The sequence below is a fragment of the Papilio xuthus genome, unplaced genomic scaffold, assembly GCF_000836235.2.
Source record: "Papilio xuthus unplaced genomic scaffold, Pxut_1.1 DF829660.1, whole genome shotgun sequence".
Classification (NCBI taxonomy): domain Eukaryota; kingdom Metazoa; phylum Arthropoda; class Insecta; order Lepidoptera; family Papilionidae; genus Papilio; species Papilio xuthus.
In genome coordinates this window covers 1533907-1556352 of record NW_013528989.1, presented here as the reverse complement: position 1 = coordinate 1556352, position 22446 = coordinate 1533907, and the positions used below count along the sequence as shown (strand labels likewise).

Here is a 22446-nt window from a genome sequence, read left to right as displayed (position 1 = left end):
GTATTATTTATTATTTCGTACCAGTGAAAATTTACATGCAAATAACCTTCATGGTTACACAATTTATGAAAAATTTAAAATTTGACATCGACAGTGCGTAATTCGTTAACATCAAATAATAAGTTTTATTGAAGTTATATTAAAATGAAAGTTATTCCTAACTTTAATAAGTTATTTGTATTACCAAGTAAGTTCAAATATATTCAACCCCTAATCCCCACAGAGGGTAGACACAGTATGAACTCCATACATCTCAATCAGCCGTCATATCTGAATCCACGTCTTACGCATATCTTCTTTCACACAATACTTTGTTTGGTTTTCCTCTACCTTTGTAGCCATTCATTCAATCTCATTACTTTTTTGTTTATATCTTCTGTCCGCATAACATGTCCAAACCAAACATGTTTACAAGGTAGTCCCTTGCTGTGCATAGACCATGGCTTATGTTAAACTTATATAAAAACGGCTAAACATTGACGTATATTCGTCCGGTGGCGGCACCGACTACTTTCGAGTCCATCGGCGCCCTTCATCAGGGTGAGTGGGACGTATTATTTCGCGGACGCGGCCTCCTGCTCACTTAGTCTGTGTCGCCACCGGACGAATATACGTGAATGTTTAGCCGTTTTTATGTAAGTTTATTATAATGTCTCACGAAAGATTTAAAGACGTGTTGAATGTGTTTTTTTTTAATTCAACAGATAACTTTCACTACAGACCATCTTCTCAATGTAGACGTATAAGTATCAATATTGGTTTAGCAACCGCAAATAATGAAAATTCGAAATTAAAATCCGTTGAAATGCCCAAAACGAAAGTTTTAAGAACAGCGCCATCTAGTGTTCGGAAGATTGTCTTAAAGAAATATGAAAAAATGGACGAAACGCAACAAGAGAAAAAGAGATCACGGATGGCTAAGATCGGTGCTTGCGCTCAATTGAAAATTCCTAACTTAAATGTAAGTTCGTAATTTCAAAATAAATACTGCGACCAGTTGGACGCCCTTCGGTCCTTTACAGGGACATTGAGTTTAGGAAATATTATTGAAAAAAAGACCCCATTCCTTTCCCTTCCTATTATAAGAAAAATATGAGAAGAGGAATTTGGAGAAAGAGACGTATAGGAAGGTGATATATCCTCTATCAGTGCGTCCTCTCCTCCGTCATAAAAAATAACGCATCTGCAAATGTGGTCTATGGACGCCTAGTTGTTTCGCTTTTCTTTCCAAACTATGTTCTACATCTGTGCAAAATTTAATTGCGATACCTTCATACATCCATCGAAACATTCGCATTTATAATATTAGTAAGAAATAAGATATCAATTTGTCAATTCTTCCAAACCAAATTATAACACTTATGGGGTTATATCTTGGAAAATGTTACTCGATCCTAAGTTAGAAATTTAATTCTTTGACAATATACTCTTGGTCTTGGGAGCGTCGGTGGCTAAGTGGTCAAGCACTTGACTTGCAATCTGCAGGTCCTGGGTTCGAATCCCGCCATGTACCAATGTGTTTTTCCATTTCTGATTTATAATACATATGTACATTTATCCTATGTTCTTACGGTGAAGGAAAACATCGTGATGCTGCACATATCTGGGAAGAAATTCAAAGATATGTGTGAAGTCAACCAACCCGCACTTGGCCTGCATGGTTGACTATGGCCTAATCACCCTTAACTTAGGGTAGGCTCCGAGCCCCTCGGTGGGGACATATAGTGAGCTGATGATGATGATACTCTTAGTAACAGTCCCTAAACATCTCAAACAAACTCTTGGTTATCTAGTACTCGACGTCAGCTGTTCTAATGGCAACGAAAGATGATCCATGTGATAAAAAAAAACCTGCAGTGAAAAGCGATGTGACAAAGACTAAAGACAGTAAAGTATTACCAGTGAAATCAATTCCAGGTGCTAAAGGACAAATTATTGCAGGTAATATTGGTAAATTAAAATTTCAGCTTGATAAGTTCACGCGTTCCTGAAAAAAAGGGTCTTGACAGACAGACATAGAACTTTCGATACACATGTACATTGATCCTATGTTCTTACGGAAAACATGGTGATGCTGCACATATCTTTGAAATGTCAGAGATATGAGTGACGCACTGAACCAGCATCGACTATGACTTGTCACATAGCAGGCTCCGAGACCCTGTTGTGGAGTTGTATAGGGAGCTATGAGGGAGCTAACACTCACAGAATATGAATCAAATGACGCCTCACTAGTCGAAATCCACAAACATCGCTACAAAAACAAAAATCTAATAGGCACAAAATACCACGGCTTATAGCCAGTTCACGTATACTGGTTAGTGAATAAAACTCATAATTTAAGTTATATTGTTTCGCAGTAATTGGCGCTGTAGTTGATGTACAATTTGACACGCATCTACCACCAATTTTAAATGCATTGGAAGTGCCGAATAGAAGTAAGTGTCATTTTATTTGAGTAGCTGTACCCGCGACATCGTCTGCGGTATCAGTTCAATTATATATATATATATATATATATCGATTTACTTTTTTTGGACCTCTTTTGTTACTTACTTTCGCATTTATAATATTGCATTGACGGAGGAGAGGATGCACAGAAACAAAATATTTTCTTTCCCATGCATCGACTTCCACTTCCTATCCTTTCCTTATAAGAAAAAGGTTGGGAAGAGAAAGAGGATTAAATTAGGCCTCCGGGACGCACACTCATCAGACGAAACGAGGAATTGCTTCCACTTGAGGCCTGTCTTCTGTGTGGTCGAGGTATTGCACCGAGCAGCTTGATTAAAGCGGGCTCTACCACTGTTAAGGACCTAGTGCGCTTACTTTATGTGATAAGTACAGGGACATGAAGCTATTAAAATGCCATTTGTATTACCAGAGCCTCGCCTTATCTTAGAAGTGGCACAGCATTTAGGAGAACGGACATGCAGGACAATTGCAATGGACGGCACCGAAGGTTTGGTTCGTGGTCAGCCCGTTACAGACACGGGGGCACCGATCACCATACCCGTTGGTGAACCGACGTTAGGACGGATCATTAATGTTATTGGCGAACCAATTGGTAAATACGATGAGGAGTATGATTTTAGTTTTCTGCAATACGAGTACTTTGACATTATTATAAACTAAATGTCGCTCGCTCCGTCCGCACGGAATTTAAAAAAATAGTAGCCTATCTGTTCTTCCAGACTATGTTCTACATCTATGACAAATTTCATAAAGATCCGTGCAGCTGTTCTGGACAAACCTTCTAACAAACATCCATCTAGACATTCGCATTTATAATATTAGTAAAAAGTAAAGTTATTGCGCTAATTCTGAGATTTCCAAACATTTTTTGTTTAACTTATGAACTTTTAACTTTACTTGACACAATCGTACCACGGGTTCTTCGGTTAAACTTGGGGGTCTGTAATTACTTCGGGAATCAATGTGCTATTTGGTATAGCTCATTCTGACTACAGATGAACGTGGTCCTATCAAGACAGACCAGTTTGCACCAATTCACGCTGAGGCACCACCGTTTGTCGAAATGTCTGTCGAACAAGAAATCCTAGTTACAGGCATTAAGGTCGTGGACCTCTTAGCGCCTTACGTTAAAGGTACATAATAATAAAAAGTTTATTGTGACACTCATTTATAATTTTTGGTAGCATTGGCTCTTGAACTACATAGTTCAAGAGCCAATATTTTCTCCTTGCACTTTTAAGAAAAAAACATTATTTATTATACTTTTAGAACTAAACAAAATTATATAATCCTATATTAAATTGTATTTTATTAGGCGGTAAGATCGGATTGTTTGGTGGAGCGGGCGTTGGGAAGACTGTTCTAATTATGGAACTGATCAACAACGTTGCCAAGGCTCATGGAGGATTCTCGGTGAGATAACATATATAGGGCCTTACTATAAAATAATTACACAAAGTTTCAAACCCATTTTGACTTAAACATATGTCAATCTTTTTATACCGTCACTATAACAGCTGGCGTGGATTTATAACAAGTCATGGCTATTGATAATTCTCTCGCGGACGAGATCTAAAGCGTGCCCGTGGTCCCGTCCCGATGCGTTGGAAGAACAGAGAGGTTTAGTGGGTATGCCTCAGCTATGGAGGAGAATCCCACATAACTACCGCGTCCCCCCTGGAGCGCGGAGTATGCATAAAGCATTCCTCTCTGGAAAAACAAAAATGTCTATTGATAATTATATGTTTAATAATTTATACCAAAGGTGTTTGCTGGTGTAGGAGAGCGAACAAGAGAAGGTAACGATTTGTACAACGAAATGAAAGTCGGAGGCGTCATAACTGACGATTATAAAACATCTAAGGTATAGGGTCAAGTATTTTTCACACAATTTCATAAAAAAGTATAATTTTTTAACCCAACGCCTAAACCAAATAAAACAGACCCGTTAAGTTTTACAAATAGCGGCTATTACGACGCTTTCCTTTTTAGTTATTTTATGATAAAGTGAAATGATATTGAAATATCTAATCTACACTTTTCTCTCCAAAAAAACCTAATAATTACCGCTAAATGTCAACACCGTTGACCTCTACAAATGTACTGGCTATACGACGTAATACTTTGTGCGTATTTGATTTTCGCCATGCCGCGCTGATGGTAGTATTTTTTAGCGGTGGTGTAAATACAAACTAATGATGTAGATAGAATTATCTGTCACCTAACATCAGAAGCGTTCATATCGGAACGAAACAAAAGTTGTCTATTCCAAACAATAGCCTGTCCATTTATAGAGATAAATCAACACTGATATCTGTCTAAATTCGATAGTGATGTACATATTACCGGTAAATACATTACCTAGGTGGCGTTAGTGTACGGCCAGATGAACGAGCCGCCGGGCGCGCGCGCTCGCGTCGCTCTCACTGGTCTGACGGTCGCCGAACATTTCCGCGACAAAGAAGGACAGAATGTGCTGCTATTTATTGACAATATATTCAGATTCACGCAAGCCGGCTCAGAGGTAAATACTAAGAAATTATCAAGATTTCAAAGGCTTCTCCTTAATTGTATCTATTCTTTTAATTCTACCTACGGTTAGAACGTTATGGTGGCTAAAACAGTAATAGCCGGCTGAACGCCACATAAAATAATATCGTATTGGTTGAGATAACTACCTATATGTTTTAAGATTGAATATTTTAGGTCAATTTAAAGTCGTTATACTCTGTTTTTCTATATTTTAAATCGATCTCTTACAGGTACTTGTGAACAAAATCTTTTATACAAAGATTTTGATGTTGTAACCAACAGTTTATTTTATTATAGTATGATTGTAAGTTTCTATTTTGTACTCAAATAATCTATGTCCAGGTGTCGGCGTTACTAGGCCGTATACCATCAGCGGTGGGTTACCAGCCCACGCTAGCGACGGACATGGGCACTATGCAGGAACGCATCACCACCACTAAAGCTGGCTCTATCACTAGTGTACAGGTGTAGTATCAAACCTAGAATTTCTTTTTATAGTTTATTTGATATATTCTTCTCGTTGAAACTAAAACGGCGATATGAAATGATAGGGAATTATGAATCGATAACAACAGCCTACATTTCTGGGTTATAGGTGCCATTGAGTTGTTTAAAGCCTGTCCATAGCAATGTTTAAATCTTTGTATCTCCAGGCGGTATATGTCCCAGCAGACGATCTAACAGATCCAGCGCCGGCTACAACCTTCGCTCATTTAGATGCCACCACAGTGCTATCTCGTGCCATCGCAGAGCTGGGCGTCTACCCTGCGGTGGACCCACTCGACTCTACTTCCAGGGTCATGGATCCGCATATTATTGGACAGGAGCATTATAACGTTGCTAGAGGAGTACAGAAGATTTTACAGGTAGAGTGATTTAATACTCTACCTAGTTTGAATGTCGATCTACTGAGAACAAGCTTGGAAATGTGTAAACCGCTGTCTTATGGTCACATAAAACGTGTTCTTGAAGTGAAACTCCTTTAATCTGTTTAAAAACTGTTCTTTCAATTATGTATCGTACTTATATATAGTTCGTATGTTTTACAGTTCATATCCAGTAGATCGCATAAGTCTAGCATGCGACGAAAGTGTTTTGCCTTAACGACAGTAGTAAGTAATGCTCTACGTTAGCCGTTGTCCTCAGGACTATAAGTCACTTCAAGACATTATTGCAATCCTTGGCATGGACGAGCTCTCTGAAGAGGACAAGTTGACAGTGGCTCGTGCGAGGAAGATACAGCGTTTTCTATCACAGCCATTCCAGGTATTTTGTTTAATCCCTAAGTAGTCCAGGGTCCTTGAGGTCCACGGAAGGCGTGAACGATGACAGGAGATAAAGTTAGGGGTTTATAGGTTGAAGAGAAATGTAGTAGTAGGTTGCAAATCGTCTACGATAATAATATTTATAATCTCTCATTTAGCATTTGGACCTTTAATTCCTTTATCTTCAAATATTATCAGGTGGCTGAAGTATTTACCGGTCATATCGGTAAGTTGGTGAAATTAGAAGAAACCATCAAAGGATTCCAACGGGTAAGTTGCTTTAAGGTCTTGTACCCGAATAATAAATAAAATCTATAGCCAGATTATAAAATTCTCTTTTAGTGTATTCTCAGTTGAGATATTAAAGAAAGTTTATACAGAAAAAATGTTTTTAGATATTAAAAGGAGAGTTGGACCATATCCCTGAAGCAGCATTTTATATGGTTGGAACAATAGAAGATGTCATTGCCAAGTCACAGACGTTAGCTAAAAATGTTTAAACAAATATTTTCACCGTTCAATCGCTTGCATTTTGTCTATTAAAATATGAGTCATGTCTTTCATTCTGTTTGCAGAATCAGAGACAAAAATATGTTTTATAAATGTTACGGCTGTAGAATGAAATTGAGGCAATAATATCTTAATTTTAAATAATCTTGTAGTTTTATTTATCTAGGATATATATATACGTTTTAAGTAATTTTGATAAACCACTTTTATGTTAGTAAAAATTATTTCTATCGTGTTAATTAAAATAAGATATGATTCGATAACCGAAAAAATCGGTTAATAAATACGATGTTTTCTCTACATCACGTACATCACTAGTAAGAACAGTTTAATTGTCACATATTTGAAATTAAAAAAAGAAAGATTTTGTTTCAAACTTTCGAATTGATCTATAAAAATACCTTTTCTTTGATATAAACTTGTAGTTTTAAACAATGTGACAACTCTTATTTTTTTTCTGAATAATAAATCAAAATAATAATTTATAACATTTAATTAAGAAGAATATACATATTATAAAAATGTCTTAACTTACATACAATTACAAAATAAATAATATTCGTATAATCAATTAAAATATCACCAAATAAACAATTTGATAAAATGAGTTTTGTTCAATATAATTAGTATTTACGTAGATATATTTTTTAACCTAAATTTTACATTATGCCAGTACAGTAGGACAATGTTTATCTGATTGTTCGTGTATTCAGTGAAAAGGTTAAACACTTTTCCTTATATTTTGAGGTTATGTTGAAATAATATCACTTGCCGCCATACTGATACCATGATTGGATAAAAGGTGACTTTTTAAACTGCATTTTTGTACAAAAGCGACTGCACAAATATTACATTTAAATCTTCTATCATTGTTATGTATTCTCATATGTTCTCGTAATGTATATTTCCTTGCGTATGATTTATGACAAATTTCACAAGAGAACTTTTTAATACCAGAATGTTTAACCATATGAGCTTTTAAACCTTTTGTACTAAAAAATTTAAACCCACATTCTGTACATTGATAATTTCTCTCCATTAAATGATTCTTTTTTATATGGCTCATTAATAATGATTTTAATAAATAAGATTTTGTACAAACGTTACATTTATATTTCGCTTCAGCATTATGAATTTTAATTAAATGTTGATTCCTTTGATAATAACTACGGAATGATTGATTACAATATTGACAATTTCTTATATTCCTTTCACCTAAATGTTTACATTTCTCGTGATATACTTTTTTTGATTTACTTGAAAATATTTTATCACAGTATCCACATTTAAAACTCCCTTTGATATGTGTATTTTTATGTGAAGTTAACGATCTTTGTGTTGCAAACGCTGTATTACATATTTTACATACATAATTATTATAATGGTTATTCATATGTTGTTTTAACATTTTAAATGTTTCATACGTAGCTGAACACAATACACAATCGTATATATCACCTTTTTTTAATTTAAACTGTTGTATATGATCTTTAATATCTTTATGTATAACTTTATTATGATATTTTACTATATGTGTTTTGAAATCTGTCAAATTATTTATATTTTCATCACATATTAAGCATTTTAAATCTTGTATATCTAATTTTACATTCAATTCTGACATGTAGAAGTTTGTTTTGAATTGTAATCGTTCATTTTGATGTAATTCTTTAGTATGGTTACGCAGATCTATTGGATCTGGATATGTTTGTTCGCAGTAACCACATTTATAACCTAAAAGTGATTTATTTTTGAACGGAGTTGCATTACTGTATTGTAATATGGTTTTTAAATTATCTATATGTTTAGTTTTATCATTTGTCCTTTTGATTGTCCATTTTATTGTGACATTATCTTTTTGTTTACAAATTGTTAGTTTTCTTTTATTTGTTTTGGGTTTGTTTAGTTTTAAATCGACGTCAGAGGCATCTGTGGATAAGAAAATATTAGGTTATTGATATTTACATCTTACTTATAAAGGCGAATCTTTAGATGTTTGTTTGAAGATATCTCCGGAATAGCTCAACAGATCTTGATGAAATTTGTCATAGATGCAGAACATAGTCTGGAACACATAGACTACTAATTAAGTTTTTTTTTTTTATTCCGCGCGCATAGAGTTAAAGGCAACAGCTAGATTGGCTTATTGCAAATTGTATTTAAAATTTGCAAACCAAATGCAATTATCACTTGTTCTTGTTTACAAATATTTTCATCATAATTTAAATTAATTAGAAAGAAAAAACATTAATTAGTAAATGTCAATGTGACAGTTGCCAAGTTATAACTTTTTGTTTTTTTTTTGTGGCAAAAGAAAGCTCAAGGTAAGGACACTATTGCGTTTTATCAAATTAGTGTTTAAATTAATAGATGTTTAATATTTACTTATAGAAGTCAGTCTATTGACTAATGTGATGTTTGTTTGCAGATTACTTTCTTCCTTATTCTTGGTTTTACGCTTTACATGTTCTGTCACTTCTGTCTCGTTCTGTGCTTCATTAACTGAAATCAAATTGTAAAAATCTGCATATGTTAGAAAGTAGCTCCGGAGCTGAACAGATCTTGATGAAATTTGGCATTAGACATATTAGTTGTAGTACATCGGTGGCTCAAGCGTTAAGCGCTTGTAATTGCAGGTCCTGGGTTCGAATCCCACCATGTATTAATATGTTAGGAAGAAAATCCGACACAGTGCCGGTGTGTCGCAACACTAGCCTAAAATATCAACGTTTATGTCCCCTCACTATTCTGACACTTGACTTTGTAACGAAAACGCGAGATTCGCGCCAAATGATTCTAACTAATTAAGTCTAAAAATATGTACATATCCTATGTTTTTACAGTGAAATGTCAAAGATATGTGTGAAGTGACGCACTGGGTCAACATTCACTATGACCTAGTCACATAACTTAGGATAGGTTAGACCCTCAGTTGGGACCTATAGTGAGCTAATGACAATTATAGGTTAAGAGTTAGGATCTTTTATATCGGTTTTTTCATGGCATATTTGTAAAAAAAAGTATATCCAATTCAAATAAAACAAGTAACTTACCCGTGTCACTTATTGAGTAATCAGATTCCTCACTTTCCGGCTTTGGTTCTACTTTGATGGTTTGAAATTCGACTGAAAAAAAAACAATACAGCTTCAGTAAGACATAGATCTTGCAACTTTGATACACGAGGATGTTAGTGAGCTATCATAATTAAGTTTGATATATATCGGCCATCGGAGCGTCGGCGGCTCAAAGGTCAAGTATTTGACTTGTCAGTAGGTTCTGGGTTCGATTTCCGCCATGTACCAATGTGTTTTTCGATTCCGTTTTACATATGTACATTTATCCGATGTTACGGTGAAGGAAAATATCGCGATGCAGCACATATATGAGAAGAAATTCAAAGATTTGTGTGCAGCCAACCAACCCCCATGGGCCAGCGTGGTTCACTATGGCCTACTCGATTCGTTGCTCGTTTGCCCCTATTTCGTATTGTTAAAAAAAATCACCCTTAACTTGTGTTAGGCTCCGAGACCCTCGGTGGGGACGTGTAGTGAGCTGATGATGATGATACCCATCTAGTTTGTATGTTCGAAGATATCTCTAGAACGGCTGAACAGATCTTGATAAAATTTGGCATACATATAGAACATAGTCTGGAAAAACACATTACTTGTTATGTTTTTTTAATACCGCGCTGACAAAGTCGCGGGAAACATCTAGTAAGTTATAAATAACTATTTATTGGTATGGACATATCAAACTACGAACTCCCTGTCTCTCCCCTTTCCCACCTTTTTCCTATAAGGAAGGAAATGGAATTAAAACCCTCTTTACTTCTGTAATCAGTTAAAAAAATTCTTACCGTCAAAATCATTTATGTCCCTCTTATTAGTCTTTCTTCTCTTTGATATATCTTTAGCTTCTAGTTTCAGTTTTGTTGGTTTTACTGTAAAATTAGTATAAAACACTTATAATAACCATTCAGATCCAATCTACAAGTAGGACGGCATTAAGTTCACTGGAAACCTATGGCTCTAGAAGTGAGAGAGTTGTGTCAGGACTGCGAAAACTTGAGGTTCGTCAATGCCTACCCCTCTGGGTTACGGGCGTGATTATGTTGGAATAACTAGATGGAACATCCACCTTCTTAATTTGACTAATATTATAAATGCACATGTTTGGATGGATTCTTAGAAGATATCACCAGAATGGCTTGACGGAGCTTGATAAAATTTGTCATACATATAACACATAGGCAACTATGTTTTTCTTCTAATTTCGAGCGGACTGAGTCGCGGGTGACATGTACTTCACATGGCAAATGTTACTTTGTCTATTTTGTGTAACTAGTTAAACTTTGAGTGGAAAGTTCATATGAATGTTGCTGTAATTCATACCTGCATCAGATAAGAAGTAATCATCCGATTCATTTCCACTTTCCTCTTTTAGTTCCTCTTTAACTTGTGAATTATCTGTAATTTTAAATAACATTAATTAGTAAAAAATCTAGATTTTTGTTTGTCAACTTGTAAACCAACTGCCCTTCAACAAAATTAGTACAGTAAAAGAAAATCTTACTAATATCACAAATGTGAATGTTTAGATGGATATTTGTTAAAGGTATCTTCAGATCAAACTACAGAATAAACATACCTTTGTCTTTTTTCTCTTTTATCCACTCAAGAAAATCTTGTTCAGCTTTGATCACCTGCTGCTTGAAGATAAATGAATCACGAAGGCTGGTGATGCAAGATTCACATATCATGTTATATGTTTTGTCTGCAGACAACTGTGAAAACATTAATCAACTTACACTTGTCAGCCATAGGTATAGGCAGATTATGGACTGATTGTCAGGAAACCTGGCACTTCTGTCCCCCAAATTATGAATAAAAGAGTTTACAATGTATTCAGCTTTAATAATGTATGATACAGTACTAGATTATTAACATATACTTCATAGTTCATCTTATTAACTATTATAAGGCATCATTTCTTTCATGTTAAATCTATAGTAAGATACTTTCTACTTGCATAAAACGTAACATGATTGAAGAAGCTGCGATGATAGATGAATCTGGAGGGCAAAAATCCTAGTACGCCAGGATATAAAGTGGTATAAGAACACGGAGATCATGTCAGTAATGACAATGGGCAAAAATTGTCCCATTTAAATATTACATTTTTAAAGTACTTTCTAGATTATGAATATTAACGTAAGGTTTTATCAATAATACTTACTACTATATTAAAACACTCCGATAGCATGTCTGAATAAACTTCTTTCTTTTCTAAATAAAAATATGGAACGTCCAGATCTTTATGAAGACCTACGGCCAAACAACACCGGCATAGTTGAATACACTCCATCTTTAATCACATTAAAATCAATTAACAAGAGACAAATTCTTATTAACAACTTTAAAATATAGCCAAAACAATCATGTCGTATTTTATTAAATTATGATTGATTTGATTGACAACTTTGACATTGACGTTTAACGACTTATGGAATAGTGATGCATAAAATCGCAACTAACCCTTTTCAGAATCGATTCGAGGCGTTATACGGAAGTGATTTAGCAGATACACTTAGTTGATTTTGAATAGTAAATCTAGACAGTTATTGTTATTTTATTATTTGATGTAAGAAAATGAAATTGGTAAAAAGAAATAAAAGCAACTTAATTTTAATTTAATCAACCTGCCCTTATCCCTATCGAGGGTCGGCACAGCATGTACATGCTACTCCTCCATACATCTCTATCAGCCGTCATATCCGAGTCATTCCATACTTTTTTTGGTCTTCCTCTACCCTTGTAGCCACCCACATTCAATTTCACTACTTTTTTGCTTATATCATCATTAATTATTAATTTTAATTTAATCAACCTACCTGCAAGAAAAACTCGTTAATCGATTTGTTTTACTTTTATCTATGAATCCGACTCAGAACTATATTTCATCTGTATTCATATCTTTTATCTCCATTTGATCTTAATAAAGAAAATGGCGTTACATTTGTGCATTTCTGGCTTCTGAAGTTCATACATTATTTTCTGTAATTCTTACAGTTATCTTATTTTAATTCTAAGTGAAAATGATTTAAGACTACAAAATGGATTTTGATGATATTGTCGTGAAAGAAAGCCCGGGTCTATGCCGGTGCTGTCTTTCCGAAGGATGCTACAAAGATCTTAGTACCGAGTATCAATGGATGGATGATACAGAAATTTATGCCGATATGTTACTGGATTGCTTCGATATAAGTGTAAGTCCAGTATTTTTATATTTAATATGAAAAATAATCTTGTAAAATAAACTTCGAGTACTACTTCTATGTGATAATTTGGATTATCGATCGATTTGAACTTTACCAATGTAACTTTTTTTGGTCCTCAATTAATTCATCACTATAGAAAATGGCCACCAAGAAAAGTCTTCTATAAGCAATTTTAATTATAATTTACCCTTCCCGATACATAAATCATGATTTTCTCAACTTAAAATTTATTTGTTTGATTAGATCTCTCAACACGCTGAAGGGCCCAATGGTGCCAACCGACTTATTTGTGAGGTATGCGTAACAAGACTGAGAGATGCTTGCAACTTCAAGAAGCAAGTATTGGCCTCGGAGAAGAAATTTGTTGATATGGTTGGCAGGGGAGCATTTAAACCTAAAGGTATGTGTAAATCTTGTCTTAAAATTGGTACAGACTGAATGTAAGTCTTGGGTTCTGATTCCAGACAGTCCTAACACTGTCTATCCCTCATTTACTTGTGGTCTACATGTATTACATATAACAATAACCAGCTTTTTACTAAACTCTCCTAAAGTTACCAAATAACAGTATTTTGCAGCAGTTCACTGTTGTCGGTTAAAAAATTTGCAAATTAAATTTTTACCAGGGGTAGCGCCATCAACAATTGAATGGAACACCTTGATTAGTCAAATACCACAACCACACAGAAGATAGGGATAAAGCGGAAGCAATTCCACATTTTGTCTGGTAAAAGTGCATGCTGGTTGCCTTATCCTTCCCTCCTATTCCTCTTCCCATTCCCAACATATTCTTAAGCGGAAGGGATAGGAAAGAGAGGAGATGCTATGTAAGAAGGGGAAATATCCTCTTTCTGTGCATTCCTTCCTTTGTTGATTAAAGGTAACATGCCACAAATAATGTCTTTGGGTAGTTTCACTTAACCATTGTGGTAAAGTTAGGTGGTCACTTGCTTATTTGACATCTTGTTCAAAAATGTGCATATTACAATGTTCCAGCGGTTACTTACAATGTCCCCATCAAATCTGAAGCAATCTTGGAAATACAGCCTCAGGAAACAGAGGTGGAGTTTCTTGAGGCAGGAATGGATTATCCTGATGATGGTGAGACATGTTTTTAGTTATACAAACCACCCACATACATACAAACATACCTGTGAAAATATTATCCACTTGATAGTTGGTTAAAAACATACTCAATTCTCCTATAAAATATAGTTAGACTATTTTTTTAAATGTGTTTTAACCCTTTGAAAGCCAATGAAGGATATTATGGACATTTAAATGGTTATATGTTTCACTATTAGTATGTCCAACCAGCACTTGGCCAGCGTGGTTGACTATGGCCTAGTCACCCCTAACTTAGGGTAGGCTCCGAGCCCCTCAGTAGGGCTGTATAGTGAGCTGATGATGACACTACTTTCTGTATAAATATTTCATTATTTATTGGTCAAGAAGTCATTTCTTAAGCCTCAATAATAATGTTTTCAATAGCCATGATTTGTCAAAAATCCACGCTGGAATCTATTCACAGAATAAATAGGATAATGTATATTTAAGCTAAATATTTGAAAGATTGTACGTTTTTATAGTAAAATTTAAAATCATATCAAAACTCAAGAACAGCGGTCATCGTTTTTCCTTTACCTCTGGGTAGTGACCTACTTGCAAGCAAGGACATAGACCTACATTTTGGTGCAGTCCTGACACCTTTTACATCTTCTGGAGACATATATCTACACTATGTGCTTGACCACTTTCTTTAAAATGCTGTTAAGTATTTCACAAATTTGGAACAAAATTAAACATATCTGTATTAATATTTTCAGACGTATTAAAGGACGATTTAGGACACACGAGTACAGATGATATTACGGTATCAACTTTACCGATTAAAGGCAAGAAAGGAAAGGCTAAAAAGACTATGACTAAAGCTGAAAAGAAGTCTTGTTCCAAAATAGTACTTGTTGAGAAACCGAAAATTTCAAAACCTCTAACTAAAGGTAAGTTTTTTTATTATTTACATATACAGGATGTTACAAAAATCAATGTCAAGTCATAGGTGAGATAGGAAAGTGGATGTGATAGAGGGGACACAGAATATTTCTCATTTCCCCTCCATTGATTAAAGGTAGGCAATGTATCTGCAATTGTGGATGTCTTGAGACAGGTTGTTTCGCCATTTTGGTGAATTCAGGTGACCATATAATATTAAAAAATGGGTTTTGACTAATGATAGTCATATTAATATCGTAGTATTTGTTTTGACAGTGGAAATGACTTATATAGTTCTAGGGTAATAGTGTTAGATGTTTACCCTGTAACCAGGGTAAAGTAATCATCATCTCCCTGTTATTATTTCCACAAATCCATCTCTTCCTCTCTAATCTTACAAATGTAATTCTTGTTTCTTGTTTTTTTTTAATTAATGAATTTAAGTCCTGCATATTTGACATTGATTTTTGTTTCACCTGTATATTTATTTTATGCTTTTCAAATAAGAATGTCTTTGATCTTGCATTTCTTTTTTAAATCAAAGATTTGGTTTTTTTTTTAACTTTGTCGATTTGACAACTATGACGTCACAATATGGCGCGAATTCACACATTCTTATTTGAAATGTATTTATGAATAAATTGAAAATTATTGCTGAAGGTTTTATGTGATGTAAAAAAAACTTTCTCTTATGGTTTTCAACTATAATATTTATATTTCTTATATGTTATAAAAATAGACATAAAATACTGAACTAAGCAAAATTTACGCGAAATATAAAAAATCAAATTTTTAGGATATTGTTTTCTAATATTTAAATGTACATCTCGATTTTTTTCTGCTCGTTATAGTTTTCCACAATTTAGCATTATTACGGGATAATTTTAAGCCTAGGTCTAGATTAGTACTTTAAATAGATTATTAGCGGCACGTTGTATTACTTTACTAAAAGGCACAAATATTTAAATATATCAAACAAATTGCATTTACCCTTGCAAAAAGAGTGATACAGTATGTTCTATTTTTTGAATTTGCTGTCAAGTTTTATTGTCAAGAAGAATGATAAAAAAAAATTACACGCTTTAAATAGAAAGAGCAAAGAAGCTATTCAATAGATCGACCACAGATTTAAGAGAAATTAGAAGTGACATATAGTTTACCGTTTTAGGTGAGAATCAAGAGATATTTGGGGCCGTGAATAAGTCCCTATTAACGCCAACAAAACGTCATCGCCTTATGAAGAGAAACGCAATAATAATTCTAGAATCGTCCACGGTAATGCCATTTAAATGGCACAGACAGAATTATTTATGTTTCTATTGTCATCAAAATTTTAAAGACGTTAACCTTTTAAAAGAACATACGAAAGTACATAAAGAACCAAGAATAAAATCAGCTGTTTCATATTTGAGAAGAGATGAAAAAGTGAAAATCGATATAACAGGGGCAGTTTGTAATTTATGTAATTTTAATTTTGATGATTTGATTACGTTTATAGAACATCTTAAAACTACCCACAAAAAAATAATTTCCGATACTGATTTTGGTGTTATACCATATAAATTGGATAACGATAGATACGAATGCGCGTTGTGTTCGTGTGATTTTCAATATTTTATCAAATTAAACCAACATATGAATGTGCATTACGAAAATTATATATGCGAAATATGTGGGAAGTCATTTTTAAATAAAGATAGATTAAGATGTCATTCTATTAGTCACGGTGTTGAATTTCCATGTAAATATTGTAAGGAAATATTCGATTCGTTAACATTAAAAATTAATCATGAATTAAATGTTCATGGTCGCAGAAAAATAATCAAATGTGTTTATTGCACGCAAACATTTCCAAATTATCCAACAAGGAAGAAGCATCACAATGAAATACATAATAAAGATATAACTACATTAAATTGTCCGATTTGTAATAAATCATTTCAAATTAAAAGTAAAATGCAAGTACATATTAAAGAAGTACATGTTAGAGAGAAAAATTTTTCATGTACGATGTGCGAACAGAAATTCTTCTCGAAAAGTCACGTGCAGAAACATATGATAAAACATATCGGTAATAGGATATATCAATGTGAAACTTGTAAAAAGTCATACGCAAGGAAACAAACATTACGAGATCATATGAGAATTCATAATAATGATAAAAGATATGTTTGCGAGTTTTGTAAACAAGCGTTTGTACAAAAAAATACTCTTAAATTACATTTAAGAGTGCATCATCCCGAAGCTAATACTTAATTTAAAGTTCCTAAGTTTAGTATATATCTTATATCTTTAAATGAGCAATACTTGTATGTATATATTTAAACTAGCGGAGCCGAAAGACGTTGTCTGACAATTTGACAGTGCGATGGTAGCGCCGTCTGTCGGATCCAATGTAAAACATTCCAAAATCAACAACTACTAATAAATTAAAAATTAATTAAAAAAAACATTGTCCAGCGGACAAAATTGTGAATCTAAACCATTCCCAGATCCCCTTGAACACACACAAAAAATTTCATAAAAATCGCACCAGTCGTTTGAGAGAAGTTCAGTGACATACACACTCACAGAAGAATTATATATATAAAGATTGGAATCTCGGAATCGGCTCCAACGATTTTCATAAAAGTTTGTATATAGGGGGTTTCGGGGGCGATAAATCGATCTAGAGCTAGGAATCTCATTTTTAGAAAATGTCATTTTATTCGTGTTTTATAGATAATCAACTTAAACATAAACTTAACTTTTTCTATCGGTAACATCGAAAAATATTATTCATATTTCATTATTTTATTAGTAATTCCTACTTAAATATAATTTTCAAAAGACACAATTTAAAAAAAAAATACCGAGCAAAGCTACCGGTCATACAGGTACTATAGTACTATTAGGGAACATAACCATACTACGTAACCTACTTTTTTAGTTTTTTCTAAGTTTTTCTAAGACTGCACGCAAACTTAAATTACTAGTGAATAATGTTATGAAAAAGAACAACTAATGACTACGTCACAAAAACCTTAGCCCCCCCCCCCTTTCCTATAACTGACCGTAGTATTTTAAAGACTCCGCTAAACCCCCCCCTCCCTCCTTAAACGGGTCACGTAGTACGTAATGGGTACATTCTCTTACCTACTAGCTGTAGCCCGCGACTCAGTCCGCGTAGGGTTAGAAAAGATAGATTCGAATAAAGATTCAAATAAAAAATATCGATGTTTGATAGATGACTACTCTTTGTTAATAATATCTAGGTTTAATAAAATATGGCTGGCATTCCACAACGGTGCGATTCTAGCGCAACTTCTTGCCTCGCACAGCCGCGTTGTGGAACGGTCTGTCCTCGGCGGTATTTCCAAACCAATACGACTTAGGGTCCTTAAAGAAGCGAGCTTATCACTATGTTAAAGGCAGGCAACGCATCTGCGTTTCTTCTGGTATTGCTGATGTCCATGGCCGTCGTTGAACACCTCGGTGTTCCCGCTGCTAGTTTGCCCCCTTCTGTTATATAAAAAAAATATGGATAACGGATTTTATTTACTGTTAGAAAGGGAATTTACAAAAAAAACATTAGGCCTTTGCAATATTCGATTTAGATTCGCTTGAAAATTTAGTGGTAACTTTAAATGTACCCCAAAAATTTAATTTAATATTATTTGTCTTTTTTAAAATATATTTATTATAAAATATGAACGGGTACATTTATAGTTATTTCAATTTCAGGTGACACAAGAAAACATAAAGGATGCGAATCGAAATCTTTACGTAGACGGAAAAATCTTCAGATAATATTCAACAACACAACAATAATACCGTTTAAATGGCGTGGGAAATATTTATGTTTTTACTGCAGTAAATATATGAAAGATTATAAAGAATTAAGAAATCATACGATAGCTCATGGCGACTGTTCTGTATTTGATTATTCTTTGAAAGCTATAAAAGGTCAAAATATGGTGATTAAAATTGACGTAACAAATATTACATGTCTTATCTGTGATAAATATTTTTCATCTGTCAAAGAAGTTTTGACACATTTAAAGAAACATAAAATTAGTTACGATTTTGATATTGAAATGGGTATCGATGAATATAATTTAGGCGGTTTAAAATGTTTGTTGTGCGAGGAAAAGTTTACTTACTTTGGTTATTTAGTTTCGCATGTAAATAATAAACATCCAAAGAATTGTTTTATATGTGATAATTGTGAACAGAAGTTCAATAAGAAGAGAGATTTATTTTCTCATATAAAAAACTATCATAAAGAAGGTGGTTACAAATGTGAATATTGTTTAAAAAATTTCACATCATTAAATATATTGAGAAAACATAAAAATAATAGACATTTAACTAATTGTGATATATGCAATTTAAAACTACCCAACGCTTCACTGAAACAGAAACATATGGATTTAGAACATCCTGATAATGGGTCGTTAAAATGTGATAGTTGTTCAAAAGAATTTCACACAAAACAAGGACTAAAAATGCATACAAGAAAATGTAAGGTAGTTGAAGAATTTGACATTAGTGTCAAAAATGAAAACGACTCGATGGATTTCGATGAAAATTACGAAGATCCAAAAAAACCTAGTGTCAAACAAATTAGAGAAAATATAGTGACTGTTATAAATATGTCTACGGCTATACCTTTTAATTTCTTTAAAAATAAATTTAATTGCTTTTATTGTTCCAAAGATTTCCCCGATTCAGATACAATGAGGGATCATACGATATTAGAACATCCTGTATGCGATATAAAACAGAAATGTATAAAAAAATGTCGAGAATCTGTAGCTTGCGTTAAAATAGACATATCGACACTTGCATGTAAACTATGCCTTATATCTATTAATGAATTAGACAATCTCATAGAACATTTAACAACTACCCACAATGCTAATTACGATAAAACTATAACTACCTGCTTACAACCATATAAATTAATAAAAGATAACATGGCATGTCCTATATGTCCGAATGAAGTATTCAGATTCTTTGGTACATTATTAAAACATATGAATAAAAAACATACAAATAATAATATTATATGTGTATATTGCGGTCAAACTTTTAGACGTGATCAAAATTTACGGGTACACACATGGCGTCATCATAGACACGGTAGATTTAAATGCAGTATTTGCGGTGCAGATTGCAATATACCCTCACGTTTGTATTTACATATGGCTAAAGATCACGGCGTTAAAGCGGCCAAGTGTCCAAAATGTCCGGAATGTTTTGAAACACAATATTTAAGGCAGAAACATTTAATTGAGGCACATAATTCCGGACATAAATGTGATTATTGTAATAAACTTTTTACAAGAAACTCTTTTATGAGAGATCATATTAGACGTACGCATTTGAAAGAAAAGAACGTTGAATGTTCTATTTGTACTATGAAGTTTTTTAATAATATATTATTAAGGCGACATATGGTGAAGCATAGCGGTGAAAAGAATTTCAATTGTGATGTGTGTGGTGAACGTTTTTATTGGAGGAAAAGTTTGCGTAATCACATGATAAGACACAACAAGTTATCTCCAATACAAATGTAAATTAAAAACTGTAACAAATCATCATCATCAACCTGCCCTTATCCCTATCGAGGGTCGGCACAGTATGTACTACTCCTGCATACATCTCTATCAGCCGTCATATCATATCCGAGTCTACCCCCTTCTTACGCATATCCTCTTTCACACAGTCTTCCTATACCCTTGTAGCCATCGACATTCAATCTCATTACTTTTTTGCTTATATCATCATCATCCCTCCTCATAACATGTCCAAACCACGCTAATCTTTTACTCCACAATTTCTCGATCACTGGCGCTACTTTCAAACTTCCTCTAATATAAACATTTTTAACTTTATCCTTCCTTGTCACACCACACATCCATCTTAGCATACGCATTTCAGCTACATGCAATCTTCTTTCATCCGAAACCTTGGTGGCCCAACATTCAGATCCGTACAATACGACAGGTCTTACGATGGAAGTTGAAAATTGTAACTAATATTAGTATAGAAGGGTCGGCAACGCATCTGCAGTTACTCTAGTATTGCAGATGTTTAAAGACCTCGATGACAACTTCGATGTACTCGTTTGTCCTAATCTTATATAAAAACATCAGTATTATTATTTCTAAGCACTAGGAAGACCTATTTAATTGATAAAATAAACTAGCTTCTTTCTGATCCTCAAGTTTATAAAGTTTTTTCAAATATACCGTCAAATTTGTACACAATGTAATCTACACTAGATTTTTTCGTCTTGAAAATACGATAAAAATAAAAGTACCCGTTAATTTGAAATTTGTATGATTTTTTTTTGTTGAGGGTACTTTTACATTTTGGTAAAAAATTTCTTTCCAGATAATAAAAAGAAGATACTAAGCCAAAGTTATTTGAGACGAAGAAATCTAGAGATACTATTTAATAATACAACAATAATTCCTTTTAAATGGCGTGGAAAATATTTATGTTTTTATTGCGGTGAAGATTTCCCCGATTTTACGATTCTCAGACAACATACGATTAGTCATGGGAAATGTACCATAAACGATAGAGCTATAAAACTTGTAAAATCAGCTGATTGTGTAGTTAAAATTGACGTATCCATTATAAAATGTAATATATGCAACACTAAATTAGACAGTTTTAATGAATTAATCGGTCATATAACTTCAAATCATAAACTACCCTACAGTAGAGATGTTCTTGAAATAACTACTTACCGTTTAATCGATTTGAAATGTTTATATTGCGATAAAATATTCAATTTCTTTGGTAATTTAGTAATACACGTGAATAAAGAACATGGCAATAATTATTTCAAATGCCGAGATTGTGATTTTAGATTTAATAAAAAACGTGATCTTGAAGCACATGTTAGAACTTACCATAGACAATTATATAAATGTCAAAAATGTTCAACTACCTACAAAACACAAGTTGAATTAAAGACACATAAATTAAATGATCACCCATCGGAATGTAATATTTGCTTTGAATATTTCCCATCGGGGAAAGAACGATTGACACATATGAAGGTACAGCATAAATTTGACACCTTAAAATGTGGCATATGTCATAAAGTTATGACAACTAAACAAAAATTTCTACATCACTCAGCTAATTGTACGAAAATCGTCGATACAGACACATTTGTGGCGGATAAAAAAATAAATTTAAAAAAAATTAAAAAAGATATAGTGTGTATATTAAATAAATCAACTGCTGTACCTTTTAAATTTTACATAAACAAATTTAGATGTTTCTATTGCTCGAAAGATTTTACAAATTCGAATAATCTTAAAGAGCATACGATTTTAGAACATCCTGTATGCAATATAAAGTCTTTCAAACTTGTAAAACCAGATGAG

The 22446-nt window shown here is 33.5% G+C and overlaps 3 protein-coding genes across 12 annotated transcripts in view; 2 read left to right on the top strand and 1 right to left on the bottom strand.

Annotated features, from left to right (window-relative positions):
• Window positions 1–707: 707 nt before the first annotated feature.
• LOC106116688 (ATP synthase subunit beta, mitochondrial) lies at window positions 708–6926 on the top strand. Its single transcript, XM_013310603.1, has 13 exons — window positions 708–961; window positions 1794–1941; window positions 2361–2438; window positions 2885–3067; window positions 3471–3608; window positions 3791–3888; window positions 4241–4339; window positions 4841–4999; window positions 5350–5472; window positions 5661–5873; window positions 6154–6273; window positions 6471–6542; window positions 6668–6926. The coding sequence occupies exons 1-13, from the start codon at window positions 806–808 to the stop codon at window positions 6770–6772; spliced, it is 1692 nt and encodes a 563-aa protein (XP_013166057.1). The 5' UTR covers window positions 708–805; the 3' UTR covers window positions 6773–6926.
• Window positions 6927–9779: 2853 nt separating this feature from the next.
• Window positions 9780–12216, bottom strand: LOC106114691 (uncharacterized). Its single transcript, XM_013307990.1, has 5 exons — window positions 12022–12216; window positions 11434–11569; window positions 11178–11252; window positions 10643–10726; window positions 9780–9907 (listed from the first exon to the last, which is right to left on the bottom strand). Exons 1-5 carry the CDS (start codon window positions 12148–12150, stop codon window positions 9780–9782), a joined length of 552 nt encoding a protein of 183 aa, XP_013163444.1. The 5' UTR covers window positions 12151–12216.
• A 573-nt stretch (window positions 12217–12789) lies between these two features.
• Window positions 12790–22446, top strand: part of LOC106115694 (hemolin-like) — a 32546-nt gene continuing 22889 nt past the window's right edge. For 8 of the 10 annotated variants that reach the window (XM_013309168.1, XM_013309183.1, XM_013309191.1 and 5 more), the window contains exons 1-4: window positions 12790–13051; window positions 13307–13463; window positions 14060–14164; window positions 14890–15063. In XM_013309168.1, the coding sequence (XP_013164622.1) occupies window positions 12899–13051; window positions 13307–13463; window positions 14060–14164; window positions 14890–15063 (589 nt within the window). In that variant the 5' untranslated portion in view covers window positions 12790–12898. Of the gene's footprint in view, window positions 13052–13306; window positions 13464–14059; window positions 14165–14889; window positions 15064–16223; window positions 17344–18778; window positions 20665–22446 lie in introns of those variants that run through there. The other 2 variants (XM_013309153.1, XM_013309200.1) reach the window with 2 other exon arrangements.